This window comes from Peromyscus leucopus, chromosome 2, assembly GCF_004664715.2.
Source record: "Peromyscus leucopus breed LL Stock chromosome 2, UCI_PerLeu_2.1, whole genome shotgun sequence".
Classification (NCBI taxonomy): Eukaryota; Metazoa; Chordata; class Mammalia; order Rodentia; family Cricetidae; genus Peromyscus; species Peromyscus leucopus.
In genome coordinates this window covers 19,401,326-19,426,532 of record NC_051064.1, presented here as the reverse complement: position 1 = coordinate 19,426,532, position 25,207 = coordinate 19,401,326, and the positions used below count along the sequence as shown (strand labels likewise).

Below are 25,207 nucleotides of genomic sequence, written 5' to 3'. Positions count from 1 at the left end.
GTAGGGTCGTGTGATCAGCGGAGAACTTGCCAATAGGACAAGACAGGCTGACCAACTTGCTCTGGGGGACTTCTGAGAGCTGGAGTTACAGGCAGCCCCACATCAACCCAGCATTTACACAGGTTCTGGGAATCCAAACTCTAGTTCCCTGCTGTGCAGCAAATGCTTTAACCACTGAACCTTCTTCCCAGACCTGGTTTTTGTATTTTTTTTTTTTTTTTCCGAGACAGGGTTTCTCTGTGTAACAGTCCTGGCTGTCCTGTAACTTGCTTTGTAGACCAAGCTGGCCTTGAACTCACAGAGCTCTACCTGTGCCTTCCAAGTGCTGAGATTAAAGATGTGCATCACTACTACCAGGCTCCCAGACCTGCTTTGTAAGTGATCATATATCTAGATTAGGCCCTGAGGGGAATCCTACCCAAACTGTACCATTCAGCATAACAATCAATAGTTTTGCAGATTATAGCTGAAAATTGTAAGGATGAGAATATTTTTAGAACAAAATTTTGTAAATATCAATAAAAAAAACCTCTCATACCTATTAATTAGGAACCACGCAACAGTAAGCATTCCTGCTAGCCATGTGCCACTCATAAGCCAACTTGTAACAAATAAAGCTGTAACATATATTCCTTGTAATCCAAAAACAATGCCAATGTAGAAATATACTGGTTCAATCACTTCCTAAAGGCAAAAAGAAAAGAATGATGAAGAGGACGATGTTAAATAACCCGAGGATACATAACTATGTACGAAAACGGACAATAAAGTGGAAACGAGGTCTAGAGAGAGAGTTCAGTGGTTAAGAGCAGTTTTTCTTCTTGCAGAGGACCTCAGTTCAATTTCCAGAGTCCACAAGGGACTCACAACCACCTGTAACTTCTAGACCAGTGGTTCTCAATCTTCCTAATGCTGCAACCCTTTAATAACAGTTTCTCATGTCGTGGTGACCTCCAATCATAAAATTAATTTGCTGTCACTTCATAGCTGTAAATTTGCTACTGTTATGAATCATAATTTAAATATCTGGTATGCAGGACTCACAGGTTGAGAACCACTGTTCTAGATGATCTGAACCCTAAGGACACCAAACACACATGCTGCACATACAGACCATACAAACAAAACACACATATGAAATAAATCTAAGCTAGAAATAATAAAATACAAAAGAAATGCATACATTGCTCCCAGTTGCTTGATAGAGAACACTGGCAATAAGCTCTGGATACAGAGACATCTGCTGCACAGCATTGATAGTCTTCAGGGAGACGGTCTTGTTATTGTGCGTCAGCTCGTAAACACCTAAATATACAAAGATTTCTCTGCAGGTTACTGCTCTGCTCTGACAACAATTCGACACATTACTCATTAGTCACCACAATTAATATGAACAGAAAGGCACTCAAAGGCAACACGAGCTGCCTCGTTTCCCAACTTTCTTATCACGTACATAAAGAAAAATAAGCTACATTCTGAGACAAATCCCCACATCCTAAAGCTCTTCATCTTTAAGAAGAGTGTTTGATTTTCGAACAACACTATTACTACAATCACAGCTGTGGTGGATCATACCTCTTTCAAATGAAGGCGCCTTTAACATGTCTTTATAATAGGAGTAATAAATAGCACTGTCTCCCTGAAATGTGATTTCTCGTTCAAGTTCCTACAATGAGATAAGTAGTGAAATGTCAGGGTTAAATGTCAGGTGTACTCTTCCTTTCCCCTCACCTTCTTGGGTTTGGTTTGTTTGTCTCCTTCATATTTTAAATTGACATGACAAAGATTCACCAGTTTATTCCAAAAGATACTGGAATTTCCCTTAATTACCATATTCATAGATTGAATTTCTCCATAGTCTGGCAATCATCTTAGTGAAAACACTTAAGGTTTCAAATGAATTATAATTGATATATCATCATATGTTACACATAAGGAAATTCTAGAAGGAAAACCCAAAGAATATCCTAAAAAACAGCAATAATAGTAAAAAGGTAATGACAATAAATTGAAGTGTCAGAATCTAAAATAAAAGTCAGGCATAGTTCTAGCACTCAGGAGGTGGAGGCAGGAGGATCAACTTTGAGACCAGCCTGAGCTACACGGTGTGACTCTGTATCAAAAAGTGTAAATCACTAAAAACAAAAGTCCAAGATAAGATAAATTTACGCTGAAAGCAGTGTTTTCTGTGACTATACATAACTTTAAATACTGAGAAGAGTGAGGCCATAACAGGTACATTTGAGGAACCAGAGTCTCAATCAGTGTTTTCCAGGTAAGCAAGATTCACAATGCTAAGGGGCTGGACGTGTAGCTCCATGGTGGAGGGCTTGCAGGTTCAATCGCCACATCAGAAAGAAAAGAAGCCTAAGATTCAACTATAAAGAACCAAAAAAATATAGTAATTAAAAGCATACATAATGATAAGGGCTGGACAGATGCCTCGGTGGTTAAGAGCACTGGCTGCTCTTCCAGAAGACCCAGGTTCAATTTCCAGCACCCACATGGTAGCTCACAACCATCTAAAATGGGATCTGATGCCCTCTTCTGACATGTAGGCATACATGCAGATAAAGCGCTCCTACAAACAAAAAAAACGTAAGGGTAAAAGCCAGGTGTGGTATCTCACACCTTTATTTAATTCTAGCATTCTAGAGGCTAAGGCAGGCGGATCTCTGCTGAGGCAAGCTTGATCTGCTAGCAAGTTCCAGGTTAACCAGAAAATACACAGTGAGACCTCATCTCAAACAAACACACACCATCAGAATTCTCTGTATTCTTTAATGCTAGGCCAATCTTTTTGTTCCTCCTCAGCCCTCCTGTATGGAGTCGAACCCGGGGCCTTTCGAGAGCTCCAACACTGGCCTATTCCCCGGCCCTGAACAGATCATTTCTAACATCAAGCTATTTTCACACGTAATATAGATTCAGTTGGAATACTTCAAAATCTGAATTTTTTTGGTTTTTCAAGACAGGGTTTCTCTGTGTAGCCCTGTCTGTCCTCGAACTCACAGAGATCCACCTGCCTCTACCTCCCGAGTGCTGGATTAAAGGCGTGCATAACCTTACCCGGCTCCAAAATTTGAAATCTTTTTTTTTCCCCCAGAGCTGAGGACCGAACCCAGGGCCTTCTAGGCAAGAGCTCTACCACTGAGCTAAATCCCCAGGCCCCAAAATTTGAAATCTTAAATGTTGCAAAAGCTAAAACTTGTGTGTGTGGTACAAATGAAAAATGTTCTACCCTGACCTCATGGAAGAACACTAAAGAGGCTAGCACAACAGAAATGCAAAAATACCTCCAGACTACATGTAAGAAACTATAAGATACAGGAATTTTATGCTTAGGCTTAGAGCCCCTTCCCAAGATATCAGATTGTGTATACATAAATATTGCAAAATTTTAAATTTAAAAAAAATACCCAAATCTCAAACACTTTGGCCCATGGTACTCTGGATAAGGGATACTCAACCTGTATTTATCTACTAATACAAAAACAGGGGAGCTTGAGAGATGGCTCAGAGGTTAGCACTGGCTGCTCTTCCAGAGGACCTGAGTTCAATTCCCAACAACCACATGGTGGCTCACAGCCATCTGTAATGAGATCTGGCGCCCTCTTCTTGCATGCATGGATACATGCAGACAGAACACTGTATACATAACAAATAAATAAACCTTTAAAAAAAAAACAAAAACAATGCTACTAGAACCATTTTTTAAATTATTTTTAATATTTTTAATTATGTGTATGTGTGCACGTGTGCTCGTGTGTGCATTCAGGTACCTGTGGAAGCCAGAGGCATCGATTCCCCTATAGCCGCCAGATCACAGGTTGTCAGTGAGCTGCCTGTTATGGGTACAAGGAACTGAACTTGGTTCCTCTGTAAGAGCGATATGTACTCTTACCAATCAGCCATCTCTCAAGCCCCTACGAGCAGTTTTCCAAAGTTCTAACTTCTTAAGATTTTACTGAGAGTTACTTAAAGAGTCTTGGGATCGTCAAGATGGCCCAGTGGGTAAGAGCACTTGCCTCCAATCCTGATAACCCATGTTTGACCCCCGGAAACCACATGTTGGGAAGAGAAAGTTGTCCTCTAATTGCCCTGCGCACACATAGCTAAGATAAATAAACAAATACAAATAAAAACTGTACGTGTTTGGAGCTCAAGTCTGTAATCCTAGCATTAAAGGGTCCAACAGGGGGACTGGAGGTTCAAGGCCAGCCTGGGCTACATAACAAGACTTTGCCTTTAAAGAAATGTAAAAATACCAATAGTTCTGTAGTTATGTTTTGAAAAGAACTGGATTTAACAGTCCTTTGAGTTTCTTTATTGTAAAACTTTTCTGTTTCCGTATGTTTTCCACTGTGAGTCTCCAAGAGGAAATGTTTTCCAGGTCAATGAACCCCTCTCCCATTTAGAAACTGCTGTGGTCTGGATGTTAGTGCCTCTACAGGGATCCATCTTGTATGTTGAAACTTAATCCCTAGTATTAGGCAGTATTTGAAAGAGGGCATTTGGAAGGTGGGTATGCCATGAGGACACAGCCTTCTGAAAGAGGCCCTGGAGTTCCCTCATCCCTCTGCCACAGTGAGATGGTCACCTATGGATCAAGAAGCAGGTCCTGGGCTGGGCCTGGGGGCATTCGCCTTTAACCCCAGCACTCTCGAGGCCGAGGTTGATAGAGCTGTGTGTTCCTGGCCGGCCAGTGTTACAGTAAGATTCTGTCTTAGAAAGTAGGGGGCGGGACAGAGAGAGAAAGACAGACAGAGGGCAAGCAGCAGGTCCTCACCAAATACTAAATCTGCTTGTGACTTATGTTGGCCTTCCAGCCCAATTTGTAGTATTTTGTTTTAGCAGTCCAAATAAAGACAGACCTAAGTGAATTTCTTTTAAAATTATTTTTGGGGCTGAAGAGTGGTGGCACACACCTTTAATCCCAGCACTCAGGAGGCAAAGGCAGCTGGATCTCTGTGGGTTCGAGGCCAGCCTGGTCTACAAAGCAAGTTCCAAGATAGTCGGGATTACAGAGAGAAATCCTGTCTCAAAAACAAAACAAGGCCGTGCGGTGGTGGCGCACACCTTTAATTCCAGCACTCGGGAGGCAGAAGCAGGCAGATCTCCGTGAGTTCAAGGCCAGCCTGGTCTACAAAGCGAGTTCCAGGAAAGGTGCAAAGCTACACAGAGAAACCCTGTCTTGAAAAACCAAAAAACAAAACAAAGCAAAACAAAACAAAACATTATTTGGGGGAATGGAAGATTTCCTTCCAGCTGGATGTGGTAGCTCATGTCTCTAGCTCCAGCACTCAGGAGGATGAGGCAAGACCACTATGAGTTTGAGACCTGACTAGATTATATATAGTGAGCTTCCAGCTAGCCTAGTTAACAGAGTGAGACTTTGTCTCAAAAACAAAAGAACAACAAAAACAGATTTGTTTCTTTGCCAGATTTCAAAAATGAAACACTAATCACCATCTTTTAAATTACCTGTGCATATGAAACACATAAAGACCTTACTAACCATCTGGGTGTGATGGTGCACTCCTTTAATCCCAGCACTCAGCGGACAGAGGCAAGAGATCTCTCAGTTTGAGGCCAGCCTGATCTACAGAGCTAGTTCCAGGACAGCCAGGGCTACACGGAGAAACTTGATCTTGAAAGTAAATAAATAAATTTACTAAAATGTAGACTGAGTCTAAAGTAGGTTCTACAAGTTTTGAGAAGTTCTGCAGTTTTGAAGAAGCTCTCAATGCCAATGTCTTTCATCTGTATACACTACTGTGATTATATGTTCTTCAGAACACCTGCTCCATTTTTCAACCTTTGCTGTTCTCAGTTCCGCCTATACAATACAATGATCCTAAACACTCCAGACTGCCGGCTTGCAGAACCGGAGGGGAGGTTACTTCTCCTGGCTCCTGGGTGGGCTCCTACACTTGGCATGGACAACTATAACAATAGAGATTATTTCTTCTCTCCTTTCTTTGTGGAGACAGGATCTTGCTCCTCCCTAAACTTGGCATGGACAACTATAATGACAGAGATTATGTTTTTCTCTTCTTTCTTTGTGGAGAGGATCTTGCTGTACAGTCCTGCCTGTTCTGTAACTTATGTGTAAACCTGGCTGCCCTTGAAATCACAGAGCTCCACCTGCTTCAGCCTGAGTGTTGGGATTAAAGGTGGATATATGCCCAGCTTAAGATACAGACTTTTAAGGAAACCAATATACAGACATGGTCAGTAATTACTCAGTAAAAAGTGTTCATATTCATTCTTTTATACAAATCAGTGTCCAAAAACATTCAGCCAGCTTAAGCACTTGCTCAAAATTAAGCAGTGACAAACTAAACAAACAAAAAGCAGCATTGCGAACTCAAAACTTTAAAACTCCATATAGTCAAGTGAACTTTGAGAGAGAATTTATTCAAAGGTCAAATGATGAAATTTCAAAAATAACTAGAGTGATTAAGGATTCTGTGAAATAAAAATTTAAAACCAAACATTAAACATGAGGCAACATCTTAATACTGTTATTGGAGCCAGTTAGATGATTCAGTGGATCAAGACACTTGTCATACCATACACATATACACAAATTAATAAGTGTAATTTGAAAATTTAAAATTTTAATAAAATGTAAATCCTGTTGTATTTGTTAATCATCTTCAACCTTACCTCAAAATTGCAACTATACAATCTAATTCCAAAATTAAATACATGTAATTATATAACCTAAACATTCAATTATTTTAATGTTGAAATCCACATTTCTGAAATATGAGCTACCAAAACTACTAAGAGGCTGACCAATACCACCACACTTTACTGCAAGTCCCCAGAGAGATTTAGCTTGATTTGACCAGGCTCTCCTGAATAGTGCTGATCTGTTCCCCGTTTCTTAGCATATTATAAACAGAACTATTAGAGTGGTACCTGGAACCTTAGACCTACATGCTACCTACATTAGGACCACGAATGTGCCTGATGTCCTTGGTATTAGCTTATATAAACCAGTGTATTCCGTTGGAAAGAAGTTAGCACTGTTCTGACCATTTTATCTCCACTTCCTTTGGATTCCAATCTCAAGGTCTCACTTGTCTTGCTACTGTCCGGACTCACTTCTACAGGAGCCCCCCACACATCTTCTCTGCAACCCGGATCGGCCCGTCTTTCTTTGGTCTGGTGCCTCTTGCAGCCAGTTCTCATACACTTGAACCAGATTTTCCTTAAGCAGTCCCAGATAATATCTAAAGAGAGCACCCTAATAATTTCTACTTTACAAATTACCTTATTACATTTTATTTGAGATGGTCTCACTATGCAGGCCTGGTCAGTGTGGAACCAGCTATGTAGACAAGGCTGGCCTAGAACTCAGAGATCTGCCTACCTCTGCCTCCCCAGTGCTAAGATTAATGGTATATGCCACCATGCCAGCTTATTACATATTTTAAGGTTGATACTGTAACTGTGTCTCAAAAGAGCTTCTATAACATTTCACTAATATCTATAAATAAGATGGCACTTGCCACACCTACCAAATATATATATGACCCCCAAAGAAACACATTACACAAATTTCTTCTTACCTGCCTGTTGGAAAACCAGAATTTCCGTTCATGGTATGCTGATAAGTAGAAAACATGCATCATACCACTAATAACTGCTGCGAGACAGCCAATAAATATCTTTGCAAAGCGCTGAAACGACACATCTGAAAAAGAATATTGACGATAATCAAAAAGTAATTCATGGTCCTGAAACGAAGTGATTAAAATGACATCCCAACTCAATGGTTTCTCCCCAAAACACATAACCCAGTCTAAGCATGAGGAATGTCAAACTCATCCTGCACGACACCTGACCAGGGCTCTTCCAACCATGAGCTCAGTTCCTGGAAGGCTTGCTTGGGTATCTGTGAGGCCCTGGGTTAATTCCCACTACAAGCAAAGGAAGGCAGAGGAGATGGAAAGGACAGATGGATGTCAGAGCCACCAGAACAAAAACCTAAGAAACTGTCAGAGCAGAGTCCAAAAAAACATAGCAGCAAAAGCAAGCAGACGTAAGGTCAAAAGTAAGAGCCTCTGAAAAAGGATGGGCTTTATTTGAGGGTAACGCATCAGGAGTTATTACTGTAACAAATGTGTCACACTAATTAAAACGCCAACAAGGGAAAGAGGTGCTAAAGGCTAGGGGCCAGAGAGAAGCTTTAGTGGGGACATGTACTAGCCACCAATCATGATGACCTGAGTTCAATCCTTGGGACCAACATGGTGGAAGGAGAGAAATAATTACCAAAAGTTGTCCTCTGATCTCTATGTGTGTTCAGATGTACACACACACACACACACACACACACACACACACACACACAGATTCACCTGCCTCTGCCTCCTAAGTGCTGGGATTAATGGCGTGTGCCACCACTGCCTGCCCAAGAAAAAGGTTTTAATTAAAGTCTATTTTACATGATGAACACACTATAGAGATTTGTTTCACAACAAGGTAAATATGCTTAAAATTAAAGAACAATACACTGAAAACTGGTTAAGTCAAAGGCAGGCAGATCTCTGAGTTCGAGGCCAGGCTGGTCTATAGAGGACAGCCAGAACTACAGAAAGAAATCCTGTCTTGAAAAAAGCAAACAAATAAAAACATGAGAAAAAAATGTCCATTGATTTTAAAAGTAATCAAGGAATTACTAATATCTAAAAGTATGCACTAATATCTAAAAAACATTCTCATTCTGAATTACTGTTGATATATTTTCCCTTCAAGAATAATTGTACACATACTATAAACAACAGTCCTTTATATATTATATATACTTCAATGAGTTTTGATGGCATTCTGAATTACTGTTGATATATCTTCCCTTCAAGAATAATTGTACACATACTATAAACAACAGTCCTTTATATATTATATATACTTCAATGAGTTTTGATGGTTCTGTCTTAGAAGGATGCACAGGAAACTGTCTGCATGGGAGTCCTCAGCACAGAACACATCTGGACTTTGCACACAGGAGGATGCAGTCTCACTACAGCTGTGACAGGGAGCAAAGTCCCAAAGGCACGACACCCACTGCTCTGGTACTGAGTGGCAGACAAGTTTGGGGAAATCAACTTTTTGATTTATTAGATCAGTTAAACAAGAATCTCAAGGCTGTAGGCTTAGCACAGTGCTACCTAGAATGGGCAATGCCCAGGTTCAATCCCTATCACTGAAAGGCCAACAAAACTCAGTGTTTGCAAAAGTTACTCTTTATCAAATAAAATATACATCTCTAAATAAAAAATAACCTAAATACTCTAAATATCTTTAAACTATTGAATAAATCAATTATTAGTTTTATGGTTTGGGGTTTTTTGTTGTTGTTGTTATTGGTGGTGTTTTTCAGACAAGGACTCACTATGGCTAGCCTGGAACTCACAGAGATCCACCTGCCTCTGCTTCCCAGGTGCTGGGATTAAATTTCAGACAAGGACTCACTACGGCCAGCCTGGATATAACTGTCTTAAAATTTGGTTTTGGTTTGGTTTCACCTGGCTTTTTGGCAGGGTCATATGTAACTATGCTGACCTAAAAGTCACTATGCAGAGGCTCGACTTCAATGGCCCTCTTGCCGCCACCTTCCCGGTGCTGACATCACAGTTATATGCCTGGTTCTTTCAAGTTACTAGCTCTGATATTACAATATATAATTATTATATATAAACACAAATATATGCATCATATATGCATATGTAATACACACACACATATTTCCTTACATATTTCCTGTTCCCAAAGCATTTAGTGATTAGTACATGCTAAAAGCACAGCAGATACCAGATGTTATTATTGTGCTAAACAAATGTACTTTCTTTTTTTTTTTTTGGTTTTTTTTTTGTTTGTTTGTTTTGTTTTGTTTTTTTTTTTTGGTTTTTTCGAGACAGGGTTTCTCTGTGTAGCTTTGCGCCTTTCCTGGGACTCACTTGGTAGCCCAGGCTGGCCTCGAACTCACAGAGATCCGCCTGGCTCTGCCTCCCGAGTGCTGGGATTAAAGGCGTGCGCCACCACCGCCCGGCACAAATGTACTTTCATAAATACATAAAGCAACAGAAGTAATGACAGCCTAATATCTAACCTTTAATCCCAGCACTCAGGAGGCAGAGGCAGGCGGATCTCTGTGAGTTCGAGGCCAGCCTGGTCTCCAAAGCGAGTTCCAGGAAAGGCACAAAGCTACACAGAGAAACCCTGTCTGGGGGGGGGGGGGGACGGACGGGACGACACACAATGAATAAGTAAATAAATGACTGAAAATTCAGTTTGAAGATGACAGTAATGCCCATCATCCAGCAGTACAGAGGTCAAGGCGGGCAAAGCACAAACAGATGGGTTCTAGGCTGCTGTGGGCTACCGAGCAAGGCCTTTTTCTAAATAAGTAAAATAAACAACAAAGGCTAGGACTCTCAATTAAGTTGTCAGTCACAAACTAGCACAATCAGATAAATCTTTCAGTTTTAAAATGCTGACCAAGTATAGAAAATAAAATATATCTCATACATTTCAGTATCAGTAATACATGTGACAGTTTGTGTTGTTGTTTCTTAACATTTCAATTATATACCTTTTTAAAAATTTCTATGTATGTACATGCTACCACGAGGGTGTGGAAGTCAGAGGGCATTTAATGAAGGTGGTTCTCTCAGGTCACAAACGATTTTATTAATTTTAAAAAAAAAAGCCTCAAGGGCTCACAGGTTAAGAGCACTGACTGCTCTTCCAGAGGTCCTGAGTTCAATTCCCAGCAACCACATGGTGGCTCACAACCATCTGTAATGAGGTCTGGTGCCCTCTTCCAGCGTGCAGGCAGACATGCAGACAGAACACTATGTATAGTAAATAAATCAATCTTATTTATTTATTCTTTTTTCCTATTATCAGCTTGATACAGTACAAATAGTGAAATGTTTCATTGAGGCTTGTCCAGTAATTGAGTAAAACCAAAACTTATTATAAGCCACAGTCATCCTAGGGTCCCCCCTGCTATGTAGCCTCCCTGGTTCTGTGGGTTGCAGTCTGGTTGTTCTTTGCTTTATATCTAGTATCCACTTATGAATGAGTACATACCATGTTTGTCCTTCTAGGTTTGGGTTACCTCACTCAGGATGGATGATATTTTCTAGTTCCAACCATTTGCCTGCAAATTTCATGCTGTCATTGTTTTTCTCTGCTGAGTAGTACTCCATTGTGTATATGTGCCATATTTTCTTAATCCATTCTTCAGTTGATGGACATCTAGGTTGTTTCCAGTTTCTGGCTATTATGAATAGTGCTGCTATGAACATAGCTGAGCATGTATCTTCCCAACAACCACATGGTGGCTCACAACTATCTTTAATGAGATCTGGCACCCTCTTCTGGCATGCAGGCATACACGCAGACAGAACACTATGTATAGCAAATAAATAAATCTTAAAAACAAAAACTAAAACTAAAAATATCAATACCTTACAAGGCAAAGCTTTATTTCTCACTTTTATTATGCATGGGTTCTTTTGTTTTTGTTTTCCAAAACATAGGATTTTTCTGTGTAGCCCTGGCTATCTTGGAACTCTGTAGACCAGGCTGGCCTCAAACTCCAGAGACCACTTGCACTTGCCTCTGCCTCCTGAGTGCTGAGATTAAAGGAATGTACCACCACCACAAGCAACACATGGGTTCTGAGTCAACCATAACTCCAATTCAGACTACTGCTTAATTCAAGACCTCAGCTTTGTTCTTGGTCTTCCCGTGTCTTCACGAGAAGTTTCCCTCCCTGTCTGGGACATGCTGTCATCACTGTAAGGGAGGACAGGCCCCTGGCAGGTGGTACAGGGCACACAGAGACACCAAATTCTCAGCACAAAGATTTATTACCCCAGAGAAGCAAGTCATGGGTGGGGAGGCTGCAAAAGCAGACTGTGAACCTCAGCAGAGCAGCAAGCATGCAGCAAGCAGGTGTTTTTGCAGGAGTGGGTTTTTAAAGAGAGAAAGGGGAGACCGTGCTAGGGTGAGCCGGTAAATCCTGATTGGACAGATTAGCCAAATAATGAATTTTGATTGCTGGACCTTGGTGTTTTGTCTCAGGAATGAGTCAGTGGCCAAATAAGGGAATGGACCTTGGTGGCTAGCTTTAGGAATGCAATCTAACGGTTTTTATCGAGGGGGAGAAGGGTAAAAGGCAAAACCTGTCAGGCCATGTTTGCCAAGCTCCTGCCTGTGTTTGCCATGCTTGGGCCTGCTAGAGCCCTGCTAGAGTCATGACAGAGGAACAGAGCAAGGAAGCAGACAATTTGTACTCAGAGCTAGTCTACTGCTCTTCCACTCACATTCCACAGGCTCAAACCTGTCACAGGCCTGCCTCTCACTGGGACAGGGAAAGACACTACCTCCATGAGGCTGTCCAAATCAAAGGGCAACTGAAGGAGATGTAATCCACTTTTAGGAAAAACAGCGCATGTTTGGGAATGAATAATAAAATAGTACTGACCATCTGTCTCCACAGCCACAAATATTTACATCCTTCCCCAAAGTACAACACACTCAGAGCGGCTGAACAGCTTTCTCAGATCTGCCTGCAGACAGGCTCCTAAGTCCACTCAGACCTGCAGAGTTGGAAAGCTACAGGCCTTTTTAATTTTGACAGGCACTCCCAAAGACTTCATTAGGTAGAGGCAAAGTTGCAAACCTCAAGTCCAGTTACTTGGGAGACTGAGGTAAAGAAAAGCTCAAGAGCTTGAGGCCGGCCAGAGCAACTTAGTGAGGACTTGACTCTAAAAAACGGCTGGGTATGATAGCGCACACCTTTAATCCCAGCACTCAGGAGGCAGAGACAGGCGATCTGAGTTCAAGGCCAGCCTGGTCTACAGAGGACTTTAAGGGTTACACAGAGAAACCCTGTCTAGAAAAAAGAAAGAAGATGAAAGGGAGAGAGAAAAAGACAGACAGACAGAAACAGAAAGAAAGAGGAAAAAAAACTTAGGTTAATAAAAGGTTTGCCCACAAGAAATAAAAATATACATCCACAAAGTTCACAGCATGAAATTTGTAACTAAATACTGAAAACAACCCAAATGCCCAACAAAGAAACAATTATGATAGAGTCAAACAATGAAATACGGCTAAGCAGGGGGCTAGAAAGATGGCTCAGTGGTTAACAGTACTTGCTGCTTTCCCAGAGGACCTCAGCTCAGTTCCCGACGCCCATTTCTGTGGCTTACAGCTATCTGTAACTCAAGATCCAGGAGATTTGACACCTTTGCCCTCTCTAGACACCTGCACTCATATGCCCGTACCAACATGCAGACATCACACCCATACACACCTAATAATAAAAACAGGGCAGGGGAGATGGCTCAGTGGTTAAGACCACAGGCTGCTCTTCCAGAGGACTGGGGTTTGATGGCCAGCACCCACATGGCAGCTGACAACTCCATTCCCAGGGGATCTGACACACATTTCCAGTCTCAACAGTCACAGGGCATGCATGAGGTTCACATACATACAATCAGACAAAACATTCAAACACATAAATATATATATGTATATGTATATATATGTAAATTTTAAAAATGGGGGCTGGAGAGAAGACTCAGCAATTGAGAGTGCCAGCTGCTCTTCTAGAAGACTCACAGCTGCCCTTAATTCCTGTTCCAGGGGAGCCAATGCCCTCACACAGATACGCATGCAGGAAAAACACCAATTTACAGAAATAAAAATATAAATCATTTTTAAAAAATAAAAACAACTGCAACTACTCACAGCAACAATATTATCAAATGTTTGCCACTGTATAACATGCTTGTATGTTTGTTTGGGATAAGGTGACACTCTGTGTTGCTGTCAGCCTTGAGCTCTCGCTCCTCCTTCCTTGGCCTCCTGAGTGCTGGGATTACAGGTGTGCACCACCATACAGCACCTTGACTTGTTTGAGCAAATATATATCGACCCTTAACTTTCTATAGGCAGGAAGCAACCTTAGAAAGCTGTTTGGGGGGCTGGAGAGATGGCTCAGAGGTTAAGAGCACTGTTTGCTCTTCCAGAGGTCCTGAGTTCAATTCCCAGCACCCACATGGTGGCTCACAACTACCTACAATGAGATCTGGTGCCCTCTTCTGGACTGCAGACACACTGTATACATAAATAAATAAATAAATCTAAAAAAAAAAGAAGAAGAAAGCTGTTTGGCCCTTATGTGGACATAGGTCTAATGCCCTCTTCAGGGAAGGAAGATAATAGAGAAGGGCAAGTCACAAGGAAAAATGAGCTTCAAGGAACTCCCAAAGAACACAACAGGAAACACCAAAGATTAACTACCCCAGGGTAAGGAGATCTTGTGCTTAGCAAGATTTCCAGATTGCTATGAGACATGTGATAAAGCCTGGGAGATGCTTCCTTTCAAACAGAGGCATTTACAGTATCACACTAACGGTGTATATTGAGAGGGGGCACATACAGAAAAGAATTAGCAAGGCTCTTGGCTGGCATCCAGGAACTTGATTTCCAGAGCTTCTACCGTTCTTTGATAAGTGTGGTTTACTGTGCTTACCTTATTTGTACAATGTTGTTTATGCTTTCTTCCGAGAGTCTAAAATTTGGTCAGAGGTGCTGTGGGATGGTCTGTATGTCAAATTGCTCTGATTGGTCAATAAATAAAACACTGATTGGCCAGTGGCTAGGCAGGAAGTATAGGTGGGACTAACAGAGAGGAGAAAAGAAAGAACAGGAAGGCGGAGGGAGACACTGCCAGCCGCCGCCATAACAAGCAGCATGTGAAGATGCTGGTAAGCCATGAGCCATGTGGCAAGGTATAGATTTATAGAAATGGATTAATTTAAGATATAAGAACAGTTAGCAAGAAGCCTGCCACGGCCATACAGTTTATAAGCAATATAAGTCTCTGTGTTTACTTGGTTGGGTCTGAGTGGCTGTGGGACTGGCAGGTGACAGAGATTTGTCCTGACTGTGGGCCAGGCAGGAAAACTCTAGCTACACAGAGGATAGGTGAAAGGTACCTACTTGGCCAACTCCCTGTAAAAACCCTGAACATTGTCTCTAATGAGCTTCACTTATTGATACAAATATAAATGCCACCATTTAAGGCCAAAGACATAAAGAATGTCCTATATGACTCCACTAGGAGAGGAATTTTAGAAGTATGTGTCTAATAACTTACACACTTTAGCCAAAAGGCCTTTGCCCATGCCGATTTTGTGTTATTCACTATAGTAAATTATAGCTTTAAGGACAATTATAAGATTTGTAAATCCTTGAAGCAAACCATTGGACATGGGGTGTTTTTGAGGACTGTAACATACTGCAGATAACTTGTATTTTTATTTCATAAGTCTGAAACTCAGAATGAGTCCTACCTGGCCCTGATGTAGAAAAGATATCTTGAATTTTAAAACTGATGTAAGACAAAATAAGATTGAATGTCTTCCTTAGAGCAGGGGAGGGTATGTTTTATCTGAGAGACAGGGGCAAATATTTATGAGGAAAGGGATAAAATGTAGTAAGATTGTGTTAATATTCCCAACCATTTTCTCCTTCCTTACAGAAAGATTATAGGGTGATGTAGCTCACTGATAATGTGAGCCACATGTTAAGCCCTAGGGTTGATCCACAATGTGATAAATTAAATGAATGAATAGAGATGGAAAATTATGTATTTCTACTCATGATCACAAACATTCTGTTTCAGCAGTCATGGTGTGTTTCTGTAACCTCTCATCTGGATTGACTAGAACTTGCTTGGACCACGAATAGAAAAACAAGTAACAGAGGATCAATCCACCAGAACCTCCAAGGGGCACTGTATGATTCTACCTGCTCTTTTCCTCCATCTCCAAAACCATGTCCCAAATAAGGGCTGTTTCTTCCTGGTTCATGAAGCCAAACCAGCCAACCTGTGACTAAAACATGTAACATAATTCAGAAATAAGTATTTGTCATATCATGGCCATAACATGGACCACAAACAAGATATAAATGTCTACTGTAAAGTAATAAAGTTTAGGGGTTGCTCTATATCAAAAATCAATTGTGTTAATGAATTAATCTCCAAATATCTTTCTATAAGATGGGGTATGCTCAGTGGCAGAGTGCTTATCTAACTGGTATGCACAAGCCCTGGATTTATTCCTCAACACCTCAAAACACAAACAACAAAAGAAGTAATTTTTAAAGTTCACATGCTCCAATGATGAAAACCTACTTATCTCAGCTGGTGTACTACCACCCAGGCAACTCACCCAGTCCATGTGACTTACATTTCGGGGCTCTTACAGGAACCGGGGTACCACTTCTCTTCTCTGCTCTGGCTTCCTGACTTCCTGAAGTCTTTGGTTTTTTCCTTTGGCGCACTTCTACAGATGATCCTTAAAACATTTAAGACATTATTGCAATGTGTACATCAATCTTCAGTACCTCAAATGGACCAACTTTACTATGTGATAAATAAGCAAAGGTTATCTACATGGCCAGATCCCAGATGAAATCCCCAAGCCCTGTCTCTAATGAGCTTCCCTGGTTGATAAATTGGCACAAAAGGTACAACTTTGATTCTGAAGGAATCAAGTATATCGTCTATGATTCTAAGAGAAAAATGTTGGGAGTCATGTGACTAAAACAAGTCATATGAGACCCATTAGTGCCAGAAGTAACTTTTCATATCTGTGCCTCTTCCCCAAACTGTCATTAGTACACACGAACGGAAACAACAAACGTGTATCCCCTACCACCACTGCCACTCAAGTTGTGAGAGTCCAATTGATAAAGAAGCTTACAAATTCTTCTCCGGAAATGATGTTCTTTTAAAATCCTGGAAAGAAAAATGATGGTACATTTTTCTTTCCAGGATTTGGGACTGAACAAAGGGTCCTGAGCATACTAGACAAAGGCTCTATTGCTGAGCTATTACCCAGCCATGCATTCTCCACAGCACAATCCTGAAAGCGCTGCAGAATCTCACAGAGCTGACAAATGTAGGTGTTTGTTTTCTGTTCCATCATACATAGGGGAACAGCTAAAATGCCCTAATACCAAAATTCTTACCATTTCTATCTCTAATTTTTAAAAAAATGTAATATAGAAGTTACTAAACCAGTAAGTTAAATTGCAAATTAAAAAAATAAGAGACTCGGGGGCTGGAGAGATGGCTCAGAGGTTAAGAGCACAGGCTCCTCTTTCAGAGGTCCTGAGTTCAATGCCCACCAACCACATGGTGGCTCACAACCATCTGTAATGAGATCTGGTGCCCTCTTCTGGCGTGCAGGCATACATGTAGGCAGAACACTGCATACATAATACATAAATAAAACCTTTAAAAAAGAAAATAAGATACCCCAAATTAAACAGGAATTTGACATAGATAATGTAACTTTTTCCTTTCCTAAAATTATCTTGTGAGATAATAACTACTATGAAAGACCAGAGTGCCCCTGTCAAGTTAACAATGTGGTCCAGGTTTTTATTTCTCTCCCTTTTCCATAGTTATGTCTTCAAGCTATAAAATGTGAAACTAAAGAATGGAATCAGCAGCAATGAGAATGAGCTACTCTGATCAAAGAGTTAACTTTTTTTTTTTTTTTTTTGGTTTCAAAGAGTTAACTCTTTAGCGTTACTGTGAAAACTGAATAAAACAAATACATTCTAAAACTGTTTCCAAGCTAACTCATGAGCAAGGGTCGGGGGTAAAAACAGCAAAGCTGAAAGCAATATCTGGGACGAGATCGAGTTCCCTTTTCCACAGGTTACATTATAGAGAACCCGCCAAACCAAATGATGGTTACATATCCACAAGAATAATCTGCTACTTCAATCTCTCACCCCATCATGGTCACATGAACTAACAGCTACAAACAGGCTTCTAGATGTCCACCTAGAATAGACAGAGCCCAGGAGAGATGCTAACACTGTCCTACCAAAGCCTGTAGAACAAGCCAGGCCCGGTGGTGGTGGAGCGCGCCTTTAATCCCAGCACTCAGGGGAGGCAGAGCCAGGCGGATCTCTGTGAGTTCAAGGCCAGCCTGGGCTACAGAGTGAGATCCAGGAAAGGCACCAAAACTACACAGAGAAACCCTGTCTGGAAAAAAAAAAAAAAAAAAAAAAAAAAAAAAAGCCTGTAGAACAGACCGGGAGGGTGCAGGAGAAATGTTAACACTGTCTACCAAAGCCTGCAGAACAGACAGGGGGAGTCCAGGAGAAAAGCTTACTGCTCCTCTTGTTTGCCCTATGTTTGTTTCAGGAAGCATATATGAAGCACCAATAAAGTTCCACTGCGTCAAGAAAGATGTTGGAAGAATGTTACTTTGAGAGACAGTTGGAAAACAAAAGGTTCCAAGTACCTGTGAGTAAGTCAAAAGCTAGAAAGAGCACCTGGATTTAAATAAAAACATATAGATTGGCCTAATTTTAACATGACAAATACAAAACATGTAAACAGAAAGTACTCAGGGCAATGCTGCTGTAAATATCATCACACGCGTCATCTCAAAAAATATTTACTCACTCTTTGTCTTATATCCCAACACCTAAAGGAGGAGAGGCCTAGCCAATGGAATTAAAAATTTGTTGAAGGAAACAACATACTTTAATAAAACTGCCACCCACTAATTGTCCCAAATAAAACACATTCGTTTTTAGATTACCCAAAATCCTTAGTTTATAGCCAAATACTTTTACAAAATGATAGTCTTTTAAACAAGTTCGACATCATAGCTATTAAGCATAATTACATCCTAAATGGCATTTCTGCATATTTATAGTATCAAGTTTTAGCAGTGTGTATTTTTTTTTCCGAATGTGCTCACTAGGGCATTCAAACTGGTTTGTCAACTTCCCACACAGACTTGTAGCTAGCCACAAAAATAAAACTTACAAAAAAATTGGTTTTCCAATGATAACATAGCAGTCACAGGTAACACTCAAGAAACGAGGGATTACGTTCTTCCTTACAAACTATTGGTTTCGAGGCTGTTTTTAGGTATCTTAAATGTGGGTGAATTTTAATGAGAACTGCAGGAAGAGGAGAAATGATTAAATCCTGACCTCAGGGGCAGGATCAAGTCCCAGTCAGCACTACAGTTCTGATAATCTTTTGAAAAATGGCTTTCCATTGAATTCTGCAAGCTCCCTTCTTGTACCCTCGGTTCAACGACTTAAATCTAAATCCGATGAACTAACGATCACATTCACAAGTCCACTATGCAAGGTAAGAAACTGCATTCCTGGAGAATGCAGCGTCTGGCTGCTCAGCCAAGCGAGGGGCATCTAAGAGCTCAGTCGTGCACACACGTACCACGAAGTTACTGTGCCGCAAATACTTTTTTACACTATTTATCACTGGCTGCTTAGTATCTTGCCGCTTCCTATTTTTCTCTCAGTGTGGGCATCCACTCTGGATAAATACTGCTGGCTAAGAAACATTTTCTTGACATTGTTCCTGAGGGGCATGCAGAGCTCTCTCCAGTCCATCAGTTTTAACCCTAGAGGTCCTTTTGGCCTCCTTGTCCCCTAAAACCACTTGCACGCCCCTGCCCTTTGCGACTCATCATCCCTCGCAGCACAAGTGAACTCCGTCAGCTTCTGCGCATCCATCCCGGATCCCTGCCTCAGTTCCTCGCGCGGGGTGCCAGCCCTCGCAGGCTGCACCCGAAGCTCCCACCCGAACCCACCCAAGCTCGTCCGGCTCTCCAGCGCGGAGCAATCGGGACCCGCAGCTCCGCCACTCCCCGGCGGCTTCCTCTGACACTCCCAACTTTAGGCTCCACCTGGCGCCCCACTCCGGGAGACGAAACTTTGGGCCATTCTCTCCGCGCGCCCGGGTGCTCTGCAAACTCGGGGGCGCGCGCCCCCGCCCGCCCACCCGCCCCGCTCCCCGCGGCCCGCAGCCAGGCCCCGGCCCCTCTCCCGAGCCCGCCCCGGCAGTTGGCGCGCTGCAGCCGTCACCTTCTTCCTTCGCCATCGTCTCCGCGGAGGCCCGGGTGGCCCGCCGGCTGCCGAGCGGCCCCGAATCTCCCAAACCTCCGCGTCTGCCAAGCCGCGGCCGCCCCGGCCCGCTCCCGGCTGCCGCGCCCCCACTTCCTGACCCGCCCCCCTCCGGTGTCGCCGCCAACTGGGTCCCCCAAGCGCTCCGGGAACCAGAGTGCAGGGAGCGGCGGCCGGCCGGAGCGTTTCGCCAGCGCGCCAGGGCCAAGCCCACCACGGACCAGTGTTCGTCGCGCTCCAGGGAGGAGCGAGGCGGGTGCTCCCGCCGCCACTTCCCTCCTGCGTGACCCTCACAGGAAAGCAGGAGCCAGAGCGAGCTTTTCGTGACGTCGGGACTGGACTCAGAAAGTCCCCATGTCCGTCCCATTTTACAAGCAGAAGACTGAGGTTCAGGCGCAGAGCAAGTCAGTGCTAGTTAGAGCTAGAACTGGAACCCTGGACGCGATCTGCAGGCAGTGCATGCCTGTTCTCACAGTGTTCTCACGATGGTTTCAAAGCCAGGCAAAATGTACCAGGCAGGTTCTTTGGCTTGGTAGGTTTTTGTTTGGTTGTTTTTTGTTTGTTTGTTTGTTTGTTTGTTTGTTTGGACTGGATCTCACTATATGGCCCAGGTTGGTCTCAACTTGCCTCAGGCTCCCAACTACTATAATGACAAGAGTGATCCACTGTCTGATTTCGTAGACACTTGACTGCTACAAAAAAGAAGTTTGTGCCAGGTTATCTTTCCCTGTTGTAATCCCAGGAGGCTCATTAGTTCAAGGTCAAACGCAGCTACATTTGCAAGTTAAACCATTATCAAATAAAAAAGGAAACAAGAAAGCAACGTGTCAGTCACCACAACTGACTTAAAATATTTGCACATTTCAATATTCTGGAAAAGAGCACAATAGTACTTGTTGCGAAGGAATGCATGTAGATTATTTCATAACAATAGAATGTAGTTTCAGTTTGTTGTACTGTGCTTGTCTTATATTGCATACAGTGCGCTGAAAAATACTTGCAAGTTTTAAGAAGAACCCACTAACCGAATTAAATTTTCATTGTAAAGAATATGAGAAAACTTATTTCAAGTGAAAAAAAAACTTGGTTCTCTTTTTTCATGTTATTGAACCTTATAAAAACAGCACATAGCTTGTGGAAACTTATGTAGAATATTCCTGAAAAATAAGCACCCTGAAAGATTACAATTAAAAAAAAAAGACAGATGTTTGCCATTAAGCCCTAAAGCTGCCAAATAGAGTAAAAGAATATTGTTTTTTAAGACTCTGTGTGTGTGTGTGTGTGTGTGTGTGTGTGTGTGTGTGTGAGCTGACCTGCAGGAGCTGGTTTTCTTTTGATATGATAATGAAAATAACTTCTGAGATGGCTATCTTGAGATTAATCATGTACTGTGTGCCAAGCACAATGTGTTGCCAAGATACTAGAAAAATATGAAAGTCCTCAAGAACTTATCTTCTTGAAATCAAGGACTTAGATACAAAATTTGTTTTAAGGGCCAGCAAGATGATTCCACAGGTAAGAGCATTTGCTGCCAAGTCTAATGACTTGAGTTGTATCCCTAGAATATACAAGATGGAGGAAGAAAACAGACTCCCACAGACTGTCCTGATTCCCACACATGTGATGTAATCCTATATTCACCCCCACGCACGTACTTACACAGGAAAACGTAAGTATAATCGTGGAGAGATGGCTAAGGAGTTAAGAGCATTGGCTGCCTATAACACAGAGAAACCCTGTCTTTCCTGGGGTCAATTCCCAGCATCCACATGGTGGCTCACAACAGGCTATAACTTCAGTCCCAGGAGTTCTAACACACTCCTTTGGCCTCTGTGGACTAGGAATACATGTGGTACACAGTCGTTCATGAGAGTAAAAACATAGAATAAAATAATAACAATACAAATCTACTTCAAACGTCCTCTAGCCAAGGCTTCTCTTGATTAATAGTAACAACGTGATTAGTGTGAAATTTATGGTGGTTAGAAAGAATATGGCCTATACCAGGCTTTTTCTTTTAGGACCACCTGCTAGCTCCCAAATCATGGCATGGAGACTTTTTAGTTATGAATGCTCGGCCTTAGCTCTATTAATGTTTCTCATCATCTACATTTGCCTCGAGGCTCTTTACCTTGCTCCCTTCTGTGTATCTTACTCTCACTGTTTCTCCTGGCTGGCTGGCTGGTGGCTGCCTGCCTTCTGGCCCCAGACATCTCCCCAAATCCTCTCTCTTTACCCACCCCCATTTTCTTCTCCCTCTCCATTTTCTGAGCCTAGATTTCTCTTATTTATTCTATCTACCAGCCTTACCTATCCCTCTCATGGCTAGCTATTGGTTGTTCAGCTTTTATTAGACTAATCAGGTGCCTTGGGTAGGCAAGGTGAAACAAATGCAATACATCTTTACATAATTAAACACACATCAATACATCGTTAAACAAATGCAGCATAAACAAATGTAACACATCTTTGCCCAGTTAAAGTAATATTCCACAATAATGCACCCCTCAAAAGATTGGCACTATTAAGAGGTGTGGTCTTGTTGGAGAAAGTGTGTCATTATGGGGTGGGCTTTGAGTTCTCTTTTGCTCAAGCTCCCCTCAGGGTGACTGTCAGTCAACTTCCTGTTCCCTGAAAGCCAAGATGTAGCACTCTCAGCTCCAACACCACATCTGCCTGCATGCCATCATGCTCCCCATCATGATGATAATAGACTGAACCTCTGAAACTGTAAGGGAGCCCTCTACTAAATGTTTTCTTTTTGTTGTTTGTTTTTCAAGACAGAGTTTCTCTGTGTAACCCTGGCTATCCTGGAACGCACTATGTAGATCAAGCTGGCACATGCCAGGCAAGTCATGTCGTGCACAAATGGGCTGTCCTTTGGCTTAAACTCTGAAAATAGGTTTGAGATAGAAGTTTGAAAACAACTTAAGGTGGTTGATAATAGGTCCTGGAGCGTGCACAGCACAGTAGTAGGGCACATACTGAGCATGTTCAAAGGCCTTGGATTTCCTCCCCAACAAATGCCAGATAAAGTTGTGGATAACAGGAATCAACAACTGTGAGCATGACTTAAATGGCTGGCAGAACACATTGTGCTGTCCGTGAAGACTGTTCCTTGATTTGAAAGCTCTTTCGTCTCAGTTTGTCACTAGTTCTTAAACTTTTTCTTTTTAGATTGGGCTTGAACTCATGGCACTGCTCTTGACTCCAGTTCCCAAGTGCTGGGAATGGAGTCATGCATCATTACACCCAGCTTTCTGTACTTCGCTCTCGCTCTCATACTCGCTCTTGCTTGTTCTCGCTCTCTCTTTTTTTCCCCCAAGGCAGGATTTCTTTGTGTAGCTGTGGATATCCTGGAGCTCACTTGGTAGCCCAGGCTGGCCTCAAACTCACAGAGATCCGCCTGGCTCTGCCTCCCGAGTGCTGGGATTAAAGGAGTGCGCCACCACCGCTTGACTGCACTTTTCTTTTAAAATACTGAAGAGGCAGGGCTGAAGAGATGACTAAGAAGTTAAAAGATCAGGCTGGGCAGTGTTTTTAAGATTTATTTTCTGTATATAAATGTTTTAGATGCATGTACATATGCCACAGGCAAGAGGATACAGAGTTCAAGGTCAGTCACAGCTACACGGTGAGTTCGAGGCTTCTCTGGGCTCCAGGAGGCCCTGTCTCTAAGGGAAGACATAGAAAAACAACAACAAAACAGTCCAAATGGACGGCTCAGTGAGTTAATAACTTGCTGCTAACCCTGACCACTCATGAGATAACAAAGGTAGCACCATCTTGTCCTGACTCCATTTTATATCTGCCTAGACCTTCCTCAGCCTTCCACACACCAATAGCCACATCTGCCTGGCACTGCTTTTGGGACTGCTTGTGACCCTGACCATGGTCCAGACGTGTTCGCCAAAATAACTGATGTCTGTGCAAGCTAAAATATACATCTAAAATAACTAAGAAGAATTGTAAATCAAAAATAATCGTCATGCCGTGTCTAGAAAATACTGCTAAGCTCTGAAAGAAAGCATATTACTAGGCCACCCAAATCCCTCACTGATGTACATCCCCAAGCACAACTAATTGTGGTTTTTGTCCTTAAAACACTGTAACCCATGCCAGGCGGTGATGGCCCATGCCTTTAATCAAAAAAAAACAAAACAAAAAATTAAATTAAAAAATAAAAACTAGCTGGGCGGTGGCGGCACACACGTTTAATCCCAGCACTCAGGAGACAGAGGTAGGCAGATCTCTGTGAGTTTCAGCCCAGCCTGGTCTACCGAGAGAGTTCCAGGACAACCAGGGCTACACACAGAAACCATGGCTCAAAAAGAAAAAAAAAAAATCACAGGTGAAACATCAGAATATTTGCTGAAACTGAATTTTATTAGCAGTGTCAGATAAAATAAACATGTAAACATGTACCGTGTGATATTTGGGACACATACTAAAAGTTAGGGGGGTTTTTGTTTTTGTTTTTGGAAACTGTTACACCCATGTCATGAAACCCCCTAAGACCACCAAGTGCCAGTTTCCGATGCAAGCACACAGGGTCTTTATTGTCAGGTTCAAACCCAGACCGCTGCCCCATGCTCCAATGCAGCAGATGGAGGGAATGTGGCAGCCTCCAGCTCAGGGATAGGAGAGTTTTTAGAGGAAAAAAATGCAAGTCAGGAGTTACATGCCTTGGGGTTTCAAGATTGGGTAAAGGAATATGGGGCAAGGTGATTTTTTTTTTTTTTTTTTTTGAAACTATTGGTTAAACTTTTGGAGAGAAACCACAATATGCTGACAGGATATCTGGATATCTGCAGGGGTCACCAACAAGATGTCTGCAAGAACATCTGGATCTCATTAAATTTTACTGACCTGTGTGTTAATCAGCGGTTTTAGGGTATCTGTTCGAGTTTCGCTGTCAGGGCATATTTCTAAGGTTCTTCCTGGAACTGAGCTCAGCTCCTGGTCACTGGTTGGTCTAAGATGGCAGGCCTTCCCTAAGATGGAGTCTGTAAAGTCAAGTCTAGGCCTCCATATTGCCTTCACATTGCCCCCTCTGAATGGGCCCTAAGGGTCCCAATCACAGGACTCTCATGCCCCCAACTCCATCAAGGTCTCTATGGTTTCTACTGATAGCGATTGGTATTGGGACCTCATTACCGTTAATTGAATAGTCCCTACGCTTTCTTTCATGAAT

General features: G+C 42.2%; 1 protein-coding gene across 3 annotated transcripts in view; it reads right to left on the bottom strand.

Moving 5' to 3' along the window:
• The window catches only part of Dpy19l4 (dpy-19 like 4), a 64,969-nt gene extending 44,841 nt beyond the window's left edge, over window positions 1-20,128 (bottom strand). For all 3 annotated transcript variants that reach the window (XM_028871582.2, XM_037202400.1, XM_037202401.1), the window contains exons 1-6: window positions 19,975-20,128; window positions 16,296-16,403; window positions 7,584-7,708; window positions 1,576-1,666; window positions 1,184-1,305; window positions 539-684 (exon numbers count right to left, since the gene is read on the bottom strand). In XM_028871582.2, coding sequence (XP_028727415.1) covers window positions 539-684; window positions 1,184-1,305; window positions 1,576-1,666; window positions 7,584-7,708; window positions 16,296-16,403; window positions 19,975-19,990 — 608 coding nt within the window. In that variant the 5' untranslated portion in view covers window positions 19,991-20,128. The remainder of the gene's footprint in view (window positions 1-538; window positions 685-1,183; window positions 1,306-1,575; window positions 1,667-7,583; window positions 7,709-16,295; window positions 16,404-19,974) is intronic.
• Window positions 20,129-25,207: the final 5,079 nt, after the last annotated feature.